Source organism: Drosophila tropicalis, unplaced genomic scaffold (genome assembly GCF_018151085.1).
Source record: "Drosophila tropicalis isolate 14030-0801.00 unplaced genomic scaffold, ASM1815108v1 contig_393, whole genome shotgun sequence".
Lineage (NCBI taxonomy): Eukaryota > Metazoa > Arthropoda > Insecta > Diptera > Drosophilidae > Drosophila > Drosophila tropicalis.
In genome coordinates this window covers 1069865-1088323 of record NW_027172855.1, presented here as the reverse complement: position 1 = coordinate 1088323, position 18459 = coordinate 1069865, and the positions used below count along the sequence as shown (strand labels likewise).

The 18459-nt window shown below is 35.4% G+C and overlaps 2 protein-coding genes across 5 annotated transcripts in view; one reads left to right on the top strand and one right to left on the bottom strand.

Annotated features, from left to right (window-relative positions):
- Window positions 1-39: 39 nt before the first annotated feature.
- On the top strand, window positions 40-1644 carry La (La autoantigen-like). Its single transcript, XM_068284370.1, has 2 exons — window positions 40-1135; window positions 1197-1644. Exons 1-2 carry the CDS (start codon window positions 116-118, stop codon window positions 1389-1391), a joined length of 1215 nt encoding a protein of 404 aa, XP_068140471.1. The 5' UTR covers window positions 40-115; the 3' UTR covers window positions 1392-1644.
- A 1138-nt stretch (window positions 1645-2782) lies between these two features.
- The window catches only part of spir (spire type actin nucleation factor), a 42859-nt gene continuing 27182 nt past the window's right edge, over window positions 2783-18459 (bottom strand). The window contains exons 4-17 of one of the 4 annotated variants that reach the window (XM_068284388.1): window positions 17950-18059; window positions 16626-16743; window positions 16468-16547; window positions 12248-12378; window positions 12033-12144; window positions 11496-11631; window positions 6635-6708; window positions 6380-6572; window positions 5082-5189; window positions 4531-4724; window positions 3827-4219; window positions 3566-3766; window positions 3143-3498; window positions 2783-3061 (exon numbers count right to left, since the gene is read on the bottom strand). In XM_068284388.1, coding sequence (XP_068140489.1) covers window positions 2833-3061; window positions 3143-3498; window positions 3566-3766; window positions 3827-4219; window positions 4531-4724; window positions 5082-5189; window positions 6380-6572; window positions 6635-6708; window positions 11496-11631; window positions 12033-12144; window positions 12248-12378; window positions 16468-16547; window positions 16626-16743; window positions 17950-18059 — 2435 coding nt within the window. In that variant the 3' untranslated portion in view covers window positions 2783-2832. Of the gene's footprint in view, window positions 3062-3142; window positions 3499-3565; window positions 3767-3826; window positions 4220-4530; window positions 4725-5081; window positions 5190-5359; window positions 5605-6379; window positions 6573-6634; window positions 6709-8136; window positions 8732-11495; window positions 11632-12032; window positions 12145-12247; window positions 12379-16467; window positions 16548-16625; window positions 16744-17949; window positions 18060-18459 lie in introns of those variants that run through there. The other 3 variants (XM_068284389.1, XM_068284390.1, XM_068284391.1) reach the window with 3 other exon arrangements.

Genomic DNA, 18459 nt, shown 5'->3' with positions numbered 1-18459 from the left:
TGACACACCGATCGATGGTCCAACCTATCGTCAATGTTATCGATAGCCCGCCGCACACGTGTTTGGTTTTGCTTTTCGCTCTTTTGGAAAACGTTTGAATTATATTGACGAAGTAATGGCTGACGTTGCAGAAACAGTCCCCGAGAAGCCCCAAGAGGAGGTCAAGCCGGAGGAAGAGCAGAAAGTGGAGGAAACAGCACCAGCCAAGAATGGAAAGACCGAAGAGAAGGAGCTACCGGCATCCGAGCCAGAAAACACGGATGCAGATGCCGAAGCCAATTCCGATTTGACCAAACAAGAGCGCGCTATTATACGTCAGGTAGAGTACTATTTCGGTGACGCCAACCTGAATCGCGATAAATTTCTTCGCGAACAAATAACCAAAAGTGAGGAAGGAGAAGGCTGGGTGCCCCTCTCCGTTTTGATTACGTTCAAGCGCTTGGCCGCTTTGACCACAAATTTCCAAGAGATTATTAATGCCCTCAACAAATCCAATGAGGGTCTGCTGCAGGTCAGTGAAGACAAAGAGAAATTGCGTCGTCATCCCGAACGTCCCATACCCGAACACAATGAGGAGCGTCGCAAGGAGATCCAGGAACGTACAGCCTATGCCAAGGGCTTTCCTCTGGACTCTAAAATGAGTGATCTCCTAGATTTCTTCAGCCCCTACGAAAAGGTTGTAAATCTCACAATGCGCAAACATTACGATAAACCCACAAAATCGTATAAATTCAAAGGCAGCATTTTCCTTACCTTCCAAACCAAGGAGCAGGCCAAAAAGTTCCTCGAGGGCGAGAAGATTTTGTATAAGGAACGTGAATTGCTACTTAAATGGCAAATCGATTATCTCAAAGAGAAGCAAGAAGAATACCAACAGAAGACGGAAAAACGTAAAAATAATCAGAAGAAAGAAGCCAAACCAGAGCCACAAATTGAGCTACCAAAGAATGCTATTGTAGTTTTCGAGGGAGCTCCAGACACTTCAACACGTGAGGAAATTCGGGAAGCTTTTGAAAAAGTCCAGGATTTCCCCATAGCCTATATTGAGTTCAACAAGGGCGACATTAAAGGTTCGGTGCGTCTCACTGAGGCTGATGCAGCTGACAAGTATTTGGAGAAGGTCGATGACGGCAAGGTAAGTCCATCACATAAAATAATTCCCCATAATTTTCTTCTCACACATTTTCTTTCTTCAGCTCAAATTGAATGATGAAACTTCTCTGACGCTACGCAAAGCCACTGAGGCTGAGGAGAAGGAATTTTTGGATAAGGCGATTGATTTCATGAAGAAACGTCGCGATTTCTCACGTAACAAGAATAAACGTTTCAATCGTAAACGCCATGGGGGCCACGATCACAAATCGGGCGCCAAAAAAGCTCGTGCGGACTAAACGTTTTGTTAGCTCTAGTTGGATTTAGCTTTAAGCCACTTACCACCCTACCACTTTCATGTAGTAATTACTGTGAAAAACAAAACGAAGAAAAATTATGTTTCTTTTTATATATATATGCTTCGAAAAACTCGACGAAAAAAAATGCTAAAAATTTAATTTATAACGAAACAATTTTTCAACGACTTAATCACTCAAAATACTGAGAATGGAAATAAAAAATATAATTTTGTAAAAAATTAATACAAGAAAATATGGGTCCTCTCTAATATTATTCTTATTTTCAAAATACTTGACAGGAATAACTACCCAAAATTTAATTGATAAAGAAACATGATTATTTCAACAATTTGATCATTCATTATATCGAAAATGGAAATAAAAAAAATATTATTTTGTAAAAATAAATACAAGAAAATTATTCAAAATGTTTTGTGGATATACCGAAAAGGATATTTTTTTTATTGGAAGCAAAAGGAAAGTCGGTGTGCCACGTCCATCTCCTTGGATTTACCTCTACATACCTACATACAGCTGTATCACTGCGCCTAAAAGCACGCCGTTAATTCTTGACATAAAACATTGATTTTTTAGTATTTTTTATTTTTTGATCTGTTGTGTTTTTTTTCTCTTTTTTATGTATGTGTATTTATTTTTTGTGTGTTTATGAAAAAAGAACTTAAAAACAATAAAATTAATTCAATGATTTTCTTTTTTTACAATATTATAAATTAAGTTTCAAATAATTAATAAAGTTCAATCAATTTTAGGAAAGGTCACTTAAAACAAAAGTAAAGGCAACTAAGAATAAAACTAGATTAATTTACATAGATACAAATATATATATATATAGATAAAGTTCTTTTTGTAGGATTATTTTCTCGATCAGTTAAGTTAAACACAAATATAGACATTTTATATAGAATTTGATCAACAATTCACAACAGTTAGTTATCATAATTATCTCATTCTCTTTCAATATCATCATGCTAAATCGAAGGCATAAGTTCTATATGGATCATAATCATGTACATATATGTAATTATATATATATATATAAATGTTTGTGTTATTATTGTTGTTGCTTGAATCTGTGTGCATGTTTTTCATTTAGAAGACTTGCGAAGACTTTTTATACATTTAAATTAAACAATGAACAAGCAAACGGCTTGATTTATACAGACAGCTACACATATATATGGATATATATAGCATTACAACTTATACATTAATAATATGGTGGGGGGTGCGCTTTAGCGACAAATTTCTCGATATAGTTTGTAGTTTTTGTTAAGCTTATTGTTTTCCTTTACTCGATTTTTTGTTTTTTGTTTATACAATGTTTGATCAATGCAGATTAAACTAAATATTTAACAGTCCTTCTATGTATATTTTGGTTTTTTTTCACTTCTAACAATTTTTAATTATATCTGAACGTGGCCTATTTCCAAACAGGCGTTAAATCCAGTGTGAGATTCTGTATGGTGCGATTTCTAGCCGAGCTTCGCTTCTGTTTCACTGAACTTGTTATCTCGTTGACCAAGCCTTGGCAATCATTGCAAACGGTAACCAAGTCGCCACGTAAATTCTCTTTAGTATCTTGGCTTTGATGGTTGGCCAAATGGCTGCCCGATGATGAGAAAAGACCGAAACCGCGCGGGAAACGGGATCTGGAAAAAACAGAAAGAGAAATTGTTAATAAACCCATTTGGGTTAAATTTAAATTACATTTATTTAAGATTTCTTCATACTTTCTTTCCAATGTACTGCTATTTGATAAAGGACGATGCGCTGGACTGTGTACCGGCAAACTGCGGGGTCCTTCCATGCTCCTGGACATGGTATTCACATTGTTGTAGTGCTGCTGCTGCTGCTGGTGATGATGATGATGCTGATGTGGTTGCGATTGATGATGCTGGGCACCAGATGTTCTTCGCATGGCTGCTGAATAGGAAGCTGACATGGCTGCCTGATCATGTAGGGCTTCAACTGCCTGACCTGGTGCGGTCGAGGCCGATGCTCCCGGGCCCATGGTAATACCCGGTGTACTCATATTTGATCTTTGGTGTTTGGGCGATGATGGTGCACTACCCACAGTGTTGCGAGTCTGAAATAAATATCACAAAATGTAGGCCCAATCAATGTTAAAACAGTTTTCAACTCTGTACTCATACCTTTCGCTCTGACTCGGAACGCAAAAGACGTTCAATTAAGGATTTGGGAAACTGGTCATCCATTATGTTGCCCGTTGAGTTGGCATGCAAAGCCTGATGATGCGATGGTGAGGGTGTATTTGAGCTAGCCGGACTCGATAGCAATGAAGGTGAGATCAATACAAGAGGAACATTACGAAAATGTTCCGATGGAATGCGCATCTACAGGAAAATAGATGTAATGTGAGAGATGTTATATATGCAAGATCTCAACGAACTCACCTTGGTGTAACATTTAGCGCATACAGTGCGCTGACACAGCTTACACTGTATGCCCCACGGTCCGAAGAATGAGAATCTTGTGCGTAGACATAAAAAGCAAACACGACGCTTTTCAACATCCTCCTTGACGCGCACATCCATGGGTAAACCCTCCAGTTCGGCTTTGGTCATGACAGAACGTATGTGTACAATTTCCTCCAATGTCACAGAGAGACGATCATCACCACGTTCCATCCACGTTTGTTTGTCCATAAAGGATTTATTCCATGGGCCCAGGGAGGATGTTGAACCAGCTGCATCTGCGTTTTCCGTGGAAGCTGCTGACGTTGCCGATGTCTGTTGCTGATCCACCATGGCTTGTTGAGATGAGGAATGATGATTATCGTTGGATAGCTGAAAATATAAACAATTTATGAAAATGGTATAAAATTTTCCCTTTAATAATTAAATTGAGTATTTTTGAACCCGTGGTGATCTAAATGCCAAAATTCTTACTTATATTTATAAGATATTTACGATAATGAATTGCATATTAAAAGTAATTGCCTTAACAGTCGATAACTACTGTCTATAAAATCTATATTAATCTCTTGAATCACAATGTATTTGAAAACAATCCCAAGTAATGGCAATTAGCTTTGAAAGACTACTTCGATTCACGACATAAATAAGTTAACGCTGGAATACAAGTGAAACGTGCATACCTCTTTTAGGCCATCTGATTGACGCGATTCGGGACGTGTGGGTGGCATTGAATGCGTCATTATACTCGTTCCGCTTGATGTCGTCGTCGTTGTCGTGCCGGTGACCATTTCATCAAAGTTACTCTGACAACCCACAATGGTGTGACGACGCTGGGAGCTGCGTCTCGCCTCAGATTGCGTGGCCAGGTCGTAGGCTATACAGAAAGGACATAGAGAGTAAAGACAAAAGCGTTAGTTAATATGGTCAATCACGAGGCGGGTGGACGGTTGGGGGATATGTATGTATGTATGTATTTAATTTATAAAGTTATATATAGAAAATAGTGAAAAAGTTGATAATGTTTAAATGTGTGCGAAGCTTTTCTTTTGTGTGGTTCGGTGGTGGGTGGTTGGTTGAGTGGTGCGAAGTGCGTGTGCTATATGTGCTTTTAGAGTGTGTGTGTGTGTGTGTGAGAGAGGATTTAATGAGCGCTTTTATTGAATTTTGTTTTTCTTTTTGTCTGTTTGTTGAAGAAAAGCAAAATGATTTGGAATTATCGAATAATATTTACATTCCAAGGCATTATCGTAGAATGTGTTTAGCTCGTCCTGTGTTAAGGATTGCTCAGCTTGTGGGTGAACTTGTGGCTGCTGCTCATGTTGATTCATTGGCTGCTCCACTGTTGCATAGTTTATTTAATCGTTTTGGTTTTGTTTTTAGGCAAATTATTTTTTGTTCGTTTTTTTTTTTTTTTAACGAAATTGAAAATATATATTCATACATATATTTAAAAAGTTTCATATCAATAATTTTATTTTAATTACTTAAAGCATTTATTGAATTTTTTTTACAAATAATTCGAGATTTTTTTGGTGTTTGTCTGTGGGCGTGGTTGTGTCTGTGTATGTGTGTGTGTGTGCTTTCGCCATAACCCAAAAACAAATTTCAACAATTTAGTTAAATTTGGTGTACTAATTTTGTTCTTAGTGCGTGTTTTTGTTTTTAATACATTTAATAAAATAAGTTTAATAAGTTAAATTAGCGCTTTTTGCAAAATCACCAGTTTAGAGAACTTAAAAAAAACGATCAAATACCTTTTTGCAATCAAAGGGTAATAATATATATAATTTTTTGTTGTTTTTTATTTTTATGTGTTTGTTTTGGTAAGGCAAAAAAGAATAAGAAATAAATAAATAAAAAGAAAAGTAAATTAAATAATAATAAAGAAACTCAAACCACTTAATAATAGTTAAGATTATCAGTGAAATTTTGATAATGTATAAGAATATACAGAGTGCACAGAGTGGGAAAGATTTAGTGCGATTAACTGGAAATTTCGGGTAAACTTTTCTTTGCTTTCTTTTCTGGTTTATTTCGAACCTAGATCGAGTAATGAACTTTGGATAACTAATATTTCAAAACCCTCTTCTGATGGTAAAACATTTCTACTAGAGTCTTTAAGTACATAGATTTATTTGGAGAACTGAAAATATTTTCAAAAGAGTATAAAAGTAGTTCAAGAATGAACATCTAACATAGGCTTTTAAATTTCAACTATGTACTTAAATTAAATTGACCAATTGAAATGGTACAGAGTTTCTAAAGTACTGACATCTTTTGCCCTAGGTTGCTTGAGTAAATACTAATTTGGTATGTACTTAGTTTATGAATTTGCTATAATTAATGACTCGAAACAGATATGTTTAAGGTCAAATCTAAATAGTTGTGACTTTTCGAGTTGTGTAATTTGCAAATGCATTGTTAATTTGAAACTATTTCAGGTATATCACATTTCCTTCTCCCACTTTGCGCTTGGATATGTTAAGATATAAATATGTATATGGATTTGTTCAAGATTTAAAAACTCACTTGTGCGTCTTGGTCGCATCGCTTCACAATCTGGTCTCGCCTGACTGCCTATTATATAGCCACCAATGGGATATGGCGGCATTTTGGGCTGTGAGCAGCGGTGGAATTCCGACAGATGATGATGATGATGGTGATGTGGATGTATGGAATTGGAGCTGCTCAGGCTTGATTCATCGAAGATATGCTCGTCGTCCTATCGCAAAGGAGATTAATATAGCGTACAAAGGAAAGGGTCTCAAGATCTTTCTCACTCACCTGCAACTTTGAGAAATCCACTTTGATGAGTCTCTGTCTGGAACGTGATAATGTAGAGTTTGCATTTGGAAGCACTGCAAATGATAAAAAAAGACAAAGTTTAATTAATGCTCAAGCTCACTGGGAAAAATATATGGGACACATAGGCGCCTCAGGGGAGGTGTTTAGGGTGGGGAACACATTGTGATTAGATTAGACAATGTAAAGAGACTATGGGAGAATTTCTTATAGACCTGAAACCTGCTTCTCTCTTGCCATCACTCTGTCATTACACAGTGATGTTGCGCAATTATGTTGAGGCGACCTGAAATCATGATCGGGTTCTCCTTTCCCCTTACTTTCTGAAAGTGTTTTTTTCTCTTTAGATTTTTTTCTAAGTTGGTTTCGGTTTTTTACTAACCATTAAACTAAAACCGTTAAAACCTGACGCACTTTATGCTTCTACGTAGAGAAAAAAGTATTGTGCAATGTTTGAGCTAAAAGCGGAAAAGGTCGAACAGTTAAATCAACTTGCTATGACAAACTCAAAGAGCTCGAAACTCTATCTTAGGGGTAAACAGCTAACACAATGGTTAATACAATTTGTTCAAAAAGTCTGTCAACCAAATTTGTAAGTTGACGTGACAAATTACAATCTTTTGATGTTGTTTGTTAGTCAATTAGTTATTTAAGTTAAATGCATAGTTTTCGTTGCTTAAGTTTATAAAAAGACTTTCAGACTAAAATCCAAAATCAAAAATGGATTGACAAATGGATAAAGATTATAAACTGTACTCGAATGCGATAAAAAGATATTGTTGTTGGGGTTGAACAGCAAATTTATGAAGCTCCGTGCCTAAAAAGACAAAAAAAACTTTTGATCTCAAGACGGCCAAAGAACTTAAAGGTTTGATAAATTGAAGATGAACTTAGTTTGATTTCTGTGTATGATTTCATACGATAACATAAGAAAAATTCTGAAGAAACCTACGAGGAAAACAGTTTTGTTATGACAACTACTTTATAAAAACTTTATAAATCATTTCACCAAATTCAGATAATGTTTATCAGAACGATGAAACAAAAACGTATCATAATTCGTATAATGCTTTGTGAATTAAGCATATACTTTTGATAAAGGTTATAAATCTCTTTTAGTCTTATGCTTAAAATCGATTAAAACAAAATCTCTCATTATGAAATAAAACGAAATGAAAGTGTATATACTAGGTCACCTAGGTGTTTGCCTACTTTTAATGACAGTTAAATGTTTTGCGAGTCAAAGCTGCAGTCATTACCCCACCACTGCGGGCATCATCATCATCATCATCATTTTGATCATAATGAAAAGGCACTGGCTAAAGTGGCTCAAATAACTCCTTAAGCACACATGCTGTTGTTGACTCCCATCACTCTTTCATTTCGTTCATTCCCCCAACCTTAAGGTCCCGGCCCTTTTCATTCAACCTTTATGTAAACCAGGTCAAAAGTAAAACGATTTTCCTTGAGGCTTCTACCACTACCTTTTGATGATTTGATGGCCTGACGTGGTTTGGGTGTTGGCGGATTAGCCGCTGTGGCACGTGGAGCTGGTCGTGGCGTCGGTTGTGGAGCATTCCCAGCTGCATCTGGTGAAGATTGCTCCTGGTGCTGTTGCTGCTGCTGCTGCTGGTCACCATCGTTGCCACAATAGAGTGAGGCATCACTGGCCATATCGACAATATCCGCATGTCGGACAATGTGATGAGATTTGAACACGGAAGCAGCCGTTGAGCGCTTGGCACTTGGCATTGGCATAGAATTGGCATCCATTTGGATACAGATTTCCTTTAGATTTATTTTTGACAATTTTCTTTTCACTCTTAATGGATCCACATGTCTGCCTGTTGGTTCGCTATTGTTGTGTGTGTGTTTGTTGTTGCTGCTCCTTTTCACTTTTGTTTTTTTAATACGCTTTACACGGTTGCATTCAGGTTATCGATCCGAAATTGAAATGAGAAACAAACCAACCCCAATTCCTTTTGGGGTTTGTTTGACTTTTGAGAGATTTTTAATGCGGATGGCCACAAATGACTAACAGACAGACAGACAAATTGTTGGATAGTTTTCCCTTCATTTAATTCATTCTATTTTCTATTAGTTTTATTAGTCATTTAAGCATTTTCTATCCACTATCCACTTTCCGTCAAGTTTCAAACAAATTAACTACCAAACCCGATTTGTCTCCATTGAGACTCCACATGAAACTGTCAACTGATTTCAAGCGGACTCAAACATGGCCCAAAAGCTGTTTCAAAACGTTGCAAGCTCATGCGCAGAGAGAACAAGCGAGAGCCACTGAGAGAGGAAGACAACAAATGTTTATGTTTTGTCTGTCTCTTGTGACGTCATTAATATATACTAGGCGGCATGCGACAATGACGTCCTTTGAAGGCCAAAAGAGGGTGGAATGTTTCACATATGTGATGAAACATGTATGATGAGTAAGCGCAACGGAAAATACAATATTTAAATGATTACGGCAAAAGTTCTCTCCATCATTCAGTTTTCTTCATTAGTCTAATGGACTTACAAACAGAAAACACACTTCAAAGTTATAATTAAAAATTTCATTAGGAAAAACAAATTTATGACCAATTCGATAAGTCGACTTAACACGTTTCCAAAATTTGAAGCCATGGAAAAGCTTCTTAAATGTCCTGTCTTTTGGAAAATGAACTTTATTTTCTATTTAACATGTTGAACTATGAACTTTCATATAGCATTTGTGATACCTAAGAGTATACATACTTTAAAAGTATTTAAAGATGCTTTCACTGAAAATATAAATCTATTGCCTGCTTTTCAGCTGGTGGATAAAATTCACTGCTTTTAAAGCCTGTCTTGGGAAAATTAAAGCAGTTCGTTGTTTACATATAAAAACTAATAAAACATATGGTCACAGTATTTGGTTTATTAAAGTTGGGTCTTGTCTTAGTAATTACAATCCTAACCGTTTAAGACTCGTAAGGTTTTAATTAATTGTCATTTAATGAATAAAAAATTCAAGCTGAAGTTTTGCTAAATATCTTAACGTGTTTTTTAAGTCCTTTTTAAGAGGATTTAGCCGTCAGAAATGATTGTTTTTCTGTAGGAAAATCAATTACGCCTAGAGGTCCTTTCAAAAACTAATAACCAACCAAAACATCTATAACATCAATATCATTTTTGATAAAAACAATGAGAAAAATTTCTAAGAGAGGATTAAGGTTTTTAAAAATGTTCAAAAATCTTTTCCAAAATATTAATAATTTTCATAAACACTTTAACATTTGCATGTGTGAAGACATAAGTTACAGGTCCTAGTCAAATGAAAGTGGAAATTCTAAAAAAACAACTTAAAGAAACTCTACTAGCCCAATTAGATGACTATTACCATATGTTTAATCGAATATAGGTTTGTTAAGTTTTTGCAACGTGACAAATTTGTTGTATGTATTTTTGGTAATATGATTTTGGTCAGCAGCTGCAGTGACAAAAAGAGATATTCCCACACAAAATCAACTTTGTAAAAACCAACAACAAACAACAACCTCGTGGCTGTGGCTGAGTCTGAGTTTAAGGTGAGGTTGTTGCTTGTTGTCGTGTTACCTCTAGCTGGCTGGCTGGCTGGCTTGTTGCCTCAACGGTTGTCGCTATCTTTGTGTGTCACAATTTTGCACGCTTCCTTCAGCAAAGAGGTTGGGTGCATATATAGGTGGAGGGGCTGAAGGCGGGGCTTTCTCTCTCTCTTTGCTGAAATGTTGCCGTTTTTGATCTATGTTGGCATGCGCGCTGCGCTATTGCAAAAATTGGACAAACAAACGGAGAAAGATAGAGCCAGGGAGGCTGAGTTGCAATCGGAGATGCAACGAGACAAGTGCCAGCGGTGAAAAGTTTTTTTTTTTTTTTGCGGCTAACAAGTTTTTCGTTTTCCCTCTTTTTCCCTCCCTATCTCTCTACCCCACTCTGTCTGTATTTTGGAGATGACTTTGGACCATTGACAACAGCAATTTATGGGCGTTTGGCGTTTAAAATTTGAAATCGATGATGACAACACAGAGGAGTACCGACGACACCAACAACTCTAACAACCCAAACACAACGAGGCAAAGAGAGATGGAAATCCCATGAATTTTGACATTGAATGGAAGTGTGTTTTTCATCTTTTTTGGTATCTGTTTTTTGGGGGGATCTGTGGAGAGTTGCTGCTTATATTTTGGGTTAGGCGTAATTAGAGATTTGCGGAAAATCTTGCAAAGTTCATTAACGTTGACTTTTAAGGGTATTATAATAACGGAATACAATGGGGATACTCCTGGTGGGATTAACGAATAATTTTCCTTTTTAACATAAACTGAAAATCTCTACCAATTCTTTTAGCTAAGAAAGCAAACAAACGAAACGATTCAAGAAGAAAATAAGAAATGATTCTCATTAAGTTTTTTTAACTCAAATTATCTTGAATGTTAATAGTTGGAACATTCGCAAAAATATTAAAATATTGATATTAATTACAATTTCAACGCCTGACTTTTGACCTGACATTTTAGGGACCTTCTACATCTTTTAGACCTGCCATTAGACTATAATAAAACAGCCAAACAAAAATGAGTTAGTTAAAACGAAGATGGAGACCTTGTAAAACACATCTCAACTAAAACATCCTCAACTCGCTTAGCCCAAATAGAGTTATAGGATGGAGCCTTGATTCTGGTATGAGGTATTTGGTAAATTGGGATAATTAAACAGATATTATATCTGATCTGCTGACTTTTTACATTTCTATTCAATGTTATTTTTAAAATATTAAATTCTACAAAATTCATCTTTGTAAATGGGTGTATAGAAAAATATAACTTACTTCTTTCTCTCAATGTTGGTGGTTTTGGTGGTGTAATTTGTTTTAGTTCCGTTCCCTGTCGGATCGACTCCAGTAATTGTTCTCTCGGCGATGGAATGCACTTCAACAATGGCGGCCCCAACTGACGTTCCGAGGCCTATATATAAATATTTTTTTAAAATAAAAAAAAAAAAAAACAAACAAACAAACAAGGTAAATCAACAACAATTTGTAATGCAAAAATGAGTACAGACAACAATTTCAATTTTTATTAAAACAAAATTAAATTTTCTTGACGAACACACAGCAGAGATGTGAGGAGCGACAGAGTGAGGGATCTGGAGTGTGAGTGTGATGGGTAGAGGTAGAGTGAGAGGGAAGATGAAGGGAAAGTTAAATTGGATATTCGATTTTGTTATTGGGAGTTGAATTCATTTGGACTGCGGTTATGCCTTTAGATTTGGTTAGATTGGGGCCAGTAGTAGTTGTTGGAGTTTCGACTTTACTGCCATTGCCGTTGCTGTTGTTGCTGTTGCTGCTGATGCTGCTGCTACCCACCTTCTTCAATGGCGGCCGTGACCTAATGAACTCCAATATCATGGCATGGGCATCTTTCTTAACACGCGGCGGTATATCACCATTGACCATTACTTTGCGCAATTGATACTTTCTGTGAATTAAGAAAAATGAGAGAAATTCGTTGTTAAAATTATTGATGACCAACTGAGACCAGCTGAGATTGATGAAATAATGATGGGAATTCTATAACTTACTTGGCTCGTATATCACCCATGAGTATCTCATAGGGCGTCAACTCGTATTCAATTGGTGTCCGCTCATAGTTGCTCTTCTTCAGGCGTACACCTCGCCGCAGTTCATCGATCACTTGCACCCAAAAGCGTGCCTGGAAAAAGAAAAAGAATGAGCTTAAAATATTGTAAACCCTAAAATCGAGTAGTTTGATTTCTTTAGGACATTGATTTGCGTTAGTCTAATTACCAGCTCAACTAAGAAGAGTATAAGAGGTAATTTCAAACTCAGCTTGTTGAAAACAAAAGTCACAAAAATGCCTCACCATCATTATTTTAACTTATTTCAGCAATTGACAATTGATAAGTAAAATCTCGAGTTGTCTTAAGCAAGTCATAAGTCAATTGAAAGAAGGAAATTGTCAGCAATTGATTAATTTAATCAACATTTCGCTTTTATTTTTTGCTCTCTTTCCTTATTCCTTTTGATGTTGTCAGTCCCGTTACAAAAAAAAAAAAAAAAAAAATTATTTTAATTTGTTATAATTTTTTCTTTTTTTCGCCCGCCGTTAGTTGAATCATTTTGAAATCAATCCAATTATGTTTGTTTGGGGCCTAAGACATGACAAGTTAGTTAGTTAACTGTGCGTATGAGTAATATGGAAATTGTAAGTTGGAATACAGGAAAACTATTTAGCACACAATGAGTAGAGTTAAGAGATAAGAGGCGGGGTTAACTATAGACGCATATGTAACATAGCTATTCGCATTTTCACTTTCCATTTCCATCTCTTCAGTGTGGTTTTTCCTGATTTCCTCTTTCTTTCCTCCTACCTCTCTCCCATAATCACACAACTAACAATTGGCAGCAATAAATTTTGAGACAATTCGCTCATTAAACATGCAAAATGAGGGAGGGAGCGAATTGAAGATGCCGCGACATGCTTCAATTAATGCATTCCATTTTAAAGACGGCAAAGACGGGAGGGGTGTTCCAGCTTCCGGAAGAGAGTTGAGTTTTATGCATGAAATATAGCTTATGTGTGTGTGGTGTGTGTGTGTGCTTTGGAGTATGTGTTTTTGGAACTGTCAGTCATTCAGATGAATTAGCATACAAGTTGGCCCAGATCATCATCATCGTCATCGTCAGCTACGTCGGCTTCATGGTAAGAGGCACCAAAGCGAAACATAGGCCTTTTTTTTTTTTTTCTTTTTCGGTTCGTTGTAGATAGGAAAATGCAGTTTATGTTTTGGATATGCTTGATGAAATAGCTTAAAACGTTTGGAAATGGAAATTGATCATGGTAATAAAGGAATAGTAAGCAACATTAAATTACAATTTCAGATAATTGTACAGATGGAAGTCAATGGGGAGTCAACATTTCTTGGGAAACTATTCACAATCGAAAGTGAAATGGAAGTATTAAAACTATAAAGAACTACTTGCTACTTGATGAAATGATGGCCAGAAGATGTTGTTAATAGAAGATGTTGCCTTGTAATGTCTTGTTTACAAATTAGCTGATTTTTCCAACCACACGGTCTAGAAGGTCCAAGTTCTTCAACTGTAAGTAACCAATAGCTTTAGATACACATACGAATGTATCAAAAACGAGGAGTGTTGATCTAGATCTGTCGGTCTGTTCATTCAATTGTTACAAATCTAAAGTGATCATCTCAAAATTTGTTGCAAATAGTTAAATAAACAATTGACCTCCCCCCCCTTCCCACTCACACACATACCTACACATACACTGAAACAAAGAGTTGCATAGCATTATTCGGAAATGAGGGCTGAGATTAAAAAATAAGAAACCTTCGCATATCGCGTGGGTAAGTACTCAAAGTCTATTGTCGTTCCGGTGATTCCGTGTGACATTCTGAAGGCTGTTTCGTTTCCGAGAACAACAAAAACTAAATGATAAAAATGCTGAGACGACGCAACAGCCAGCCAGCCAGTAACAAAACAAAACAACAGTTGAAGAAGAATTGATGAAAGTCAAGTCAAAAGCAAAATGCACAATATACGCAGAAGTCATAGACAATAAGAACGTTATCAAACAAGTTTCTGATACAGATAAGAAAATTTTTAATCAAAACTTTACATTAAGACCTAAGAAATTGCACCAACTGTCAAGGGGAATTAATTGGGCAATTGGCCAACACACAAGCACACACACACACCAAGCCAACCCACAAAAAAAATCAGAAAGTGAAAAAGATATAGATGTTGCTACTATATATTTATAGTCTATTTATTTAATTACATTTATGGCGTGAGACTCCAGAGATATCTGGTTGATAGATATGTCCTCTGTCACGCAAAGATTTCAATGTTTGGCGGTTTCATTTCTTTTCGCCAAACATGCAAAGTTGACGTGTGCCAAAAAAAACAATCTTTAAACTGAGAAGTAGGAGAGGAGAAACCACAGTCGGAACATTTGAACTGTGAATAATTTTCAGTCAAATACAGTGAACCTCGATATAACGAAGAGGGGACGCAAAAATCGTTATATCTATTGATCCTATAGGTACTGAAAGAAGACCTTAGCCTTTCAGTGGGTTCGTTATAACGAAGTTCGTTATATGAGGTTTCACTGTACCTAAAGCAAACATTGCAGCAAAGAAACCAATTTTACTGTGGGACATATGAGAAAAGTATTTTCAGAAACTAATGGAAATTGATTTCAATTTAACTAAAGATCATATAAAGTAAAGCTGATGCTTAATTCTTACTGTCAAAAAGAAAGAAAAGAAATTTTGAACCCAAGATCTAAAATATTTTAAAATTATTAGAAAAATAGTTTTACGCTCTATTCAGTTCTGTAATTAATTTGCCAAGTAAAATATGTAAAATTTATTTAAGTTTAAGGAACAGTAAAGTTTAGCTTTATTTCTAAACAAATATTTGCTAAATGAAACATTATTCAGATGAGAAAAACTATAAAACTATAAACTAAGGTAGATTTAAAGGTAAACACAATAATATTAACATTTTACTTGTGACAAAGATAACTTTCAATCTAAAACGAAACAACTTTATAGAGAAATTTAAGCTAAAAGCATGTTTACTTCAAATTTAAACTAAAGACCAAACAAATTTGTTGAAATATATTTTCCAATGCGAAATCAATTTGTCCGTAATTGTCTAGCAAATTGTTAATGTTTAAGATGGTCATTTTCTGAATTGTTTACCGAGATAAACTGTAGACAAACAAATTTAAAAAAATGTTTGCATTAAGAAACAAATTTGTACATCATTTAATCATTTGGTTTGTGTGTTGAAGTTTTACTTAAATAATGGTTATTTGGTAAGATTAAAAGACAATATTTGGTTTCAACATGGAAATGTGTTTTCAAATCAAGGAAGTTTGTTTAATGTACATATAAATTTTTAATTTTGTCTGGAAAAGAGACAAATAATTTAATTTATATTCAAATGCAATTTAAAACGCAAAGTTTGACAAAGCACAAAACAAACTTCAAATTGTTAAATTGTTTATTTATTTCATTAGAATTGAGTTCTTTCTTTTAACATTTGCGCAAATTAGTCTGACCATGTTAATTTGTTGAAAAAAAAAGTTTCATGCACCTTTTGCCGCTTCAAGTCAAGGAGTGTAGAATTTTCTGGTTTGCCTGGTTGTTGAAAACTTCGGTGCAAATGAATTTATCTTTTCCATATATCAGATAACATTTCAGGTTTCTGGTCTGAACCAGATCTAGTTTTAATTTGATAATATATTTTTTTTGCTCACCACATTTATTTTACTTTTTTTTTGTGCTTTTTTTGTTGTGTGCTGTTTTAAGTTTGCGTGTTTGGCCAATTTGCGTGTGTGTCTCAATGAGTGTATGGAGAGGTGATGAGTGAATTCCTTTTGGCTCTGGCCTCGACATTTTCAATGACGCAAAGGTCATTTCGTCTAATAGAAATATTCGACCATAAAAATATTGGATAAATTTTTCGCATATATGGGCCAAACTCATTAGGAGGAAGCCGCAGATTTTGCCGCAGGCCAATTATTAAAATTAAAATTAAAAAAAAACTCCAAGGAAAGAAACAAAAAAAGTGAATTTAAGAGTATGAAATAGTTCACTTTTGATGATGATGATGATGATGGCTAGCTGTGTCTAGTGGTTGATGGTGAGGTAGGCCCACTTTAAATTCCATTAGCGGTTTGGTTTCTTACTGTTGTTTTTGTTTGCCGTTGTGTTATATGTTTATTGCATAATAAAACTGAACTTACCCAATCATTGAAGCCCAGCTTCGCCAATTCTTGTTGAGTGGTTTGAGATGATTCTGATGCTTTGATTAGTTTTGCGGCACCTACAAATCGAAAATGAACAACAATAGACGGAAGTGAAAGCCAAGTTAAGTCTATGTCTTGTTTAATTGTTAACTTACCATTATTTAGAACTTGTTGCAGGAAAATGCGTAATTCTATTGTTTCAGTAACCAAAGCTCGACAAACGGCCTTGTAATGATTCTCAGGTAAAGCGGGCTCAATATGTTTTCTACAGGTCTACAAAAACAGAAAAAAAATGTTTAAAAAATGTTGTAGTTAATGTCTAGAACTTTCAAAAACTGTCCCACTCTTAGAATTTATTTCAATTACAATCGATATATCGATCTATTTCAGGTTTTTCGAGTTCGAATTTTCAACAAATTGCAAAAAAGTTTAATAGCAGGAAAAAACATCTCTCTTTAAGTCAAACTAGGCCAACGTTTTTTTTTTTTTGTTACCGCTTTTGTCGAAAGATAACACCTGAACCAACATGAAAAGGAGTCTAATGCAAATGCAAATTTGTACACATTAGTTGCTTTTGTTGTTGTTGCTATTGTTGCTTTTGTTTTCCCCCATTGATATGCTAGAAAAGTCAGACAAGTGGAAAAAATTGCACAACTTATGATGGTGAGGGTAAAGAGAGTAGGAGACATTGTTTAAAGGAGAACGGAACGGTACAGTGGCGGTAAGTGTTCAGTGTTGCTTGACAGCAATGTGTCAATTCTATAAAGTGGCTCATTAGACAAGGTTTTCTTCTCCCCCACCAGCACCATCACCGCCACCACGGACACCACACTTTGGTTCATCCTCCTTTCTGTCTTCTGTTCATCCATAGACGATTCAGTGAAGCGAGACAAAGTGTTGTTTATCACACGCCTCAATGCCAAAGTTAGCTAAATTATTTGATACGATCCAAATCGATCTTATTGCGGATGCACTTGTGCTCTTCTTCAATATGGAAGCAGCAAAAATATAAATTCCTACAACGCATTTGACTGTGAAAACCGAGAAATAGATATAATTTAAATTGATCTAGACTTGGAGACTGATGATCAGTGCGATTTGTGTGTGATTTGTGATTTCCTATTACGAAATTGTGGTTATGGTTATTTCGGTTATTTAATATGCCACAACAAAGTGTAATCGAGTTGCAATTTGAAATCTTGATCTAGAACCCGGGGCCAATTTGAGCCAGTTTATGTGGTTAGCGGCCGTTACAGATACAACAAGTATCTAATAGATACATTTACCCGTTCGTTGTTGCTGCTGAGTGGCAAACAAGTTTCTGTTTTTCTATTTTTTAGTTGCATACAATGCAAAAACTCACAGTCTAATGCCTGGTCAAGAGGTCATAGAATAATATAGATTTGGAGAGGGAATCGAATACAAGTCACAAGATAATCTCAGTAAATACTTTTAGTCTTTAGCTAAAATAAAACTTACCTCAATTATATAGTCTAGTTCTTTGGTATGATTTCGCTCTTCCTCGGTATCATCATCCCAGCGTTTATCGCCCTCGTCAATGCCTTCATCAATGCAGTCTTCGTCATTCTCTGAAAATATAAATGCAAATTTTTTTATATTTAAATGTACTATAAACCTATTTAATTTTGATTCTTTATATAGTTGTATTCTTTGTGAGTCATTTTATAAGATTTGAATTGACCTTCCTAAAATATATGTATGTACATATGTATGTATATAACAGTAGAAGCTGATATCATAATAAGGGGATTGTTTTTATGAATATATTAATATATTTATCTTGGGAAACAACCTTCTGAGTTCCTTAAGGGTGATGCCTGCTTTAATCGTATTTGACGAATCATCAATTGTTGTTCAATTAATACAAATGTATTTCACAATATTACTTTTGAACATTATAGGATTATCTCATTTAGTTTTAATTCTTAGAATTGACTAAATTGAATTAATACTGAAAAAGTTTTAGCA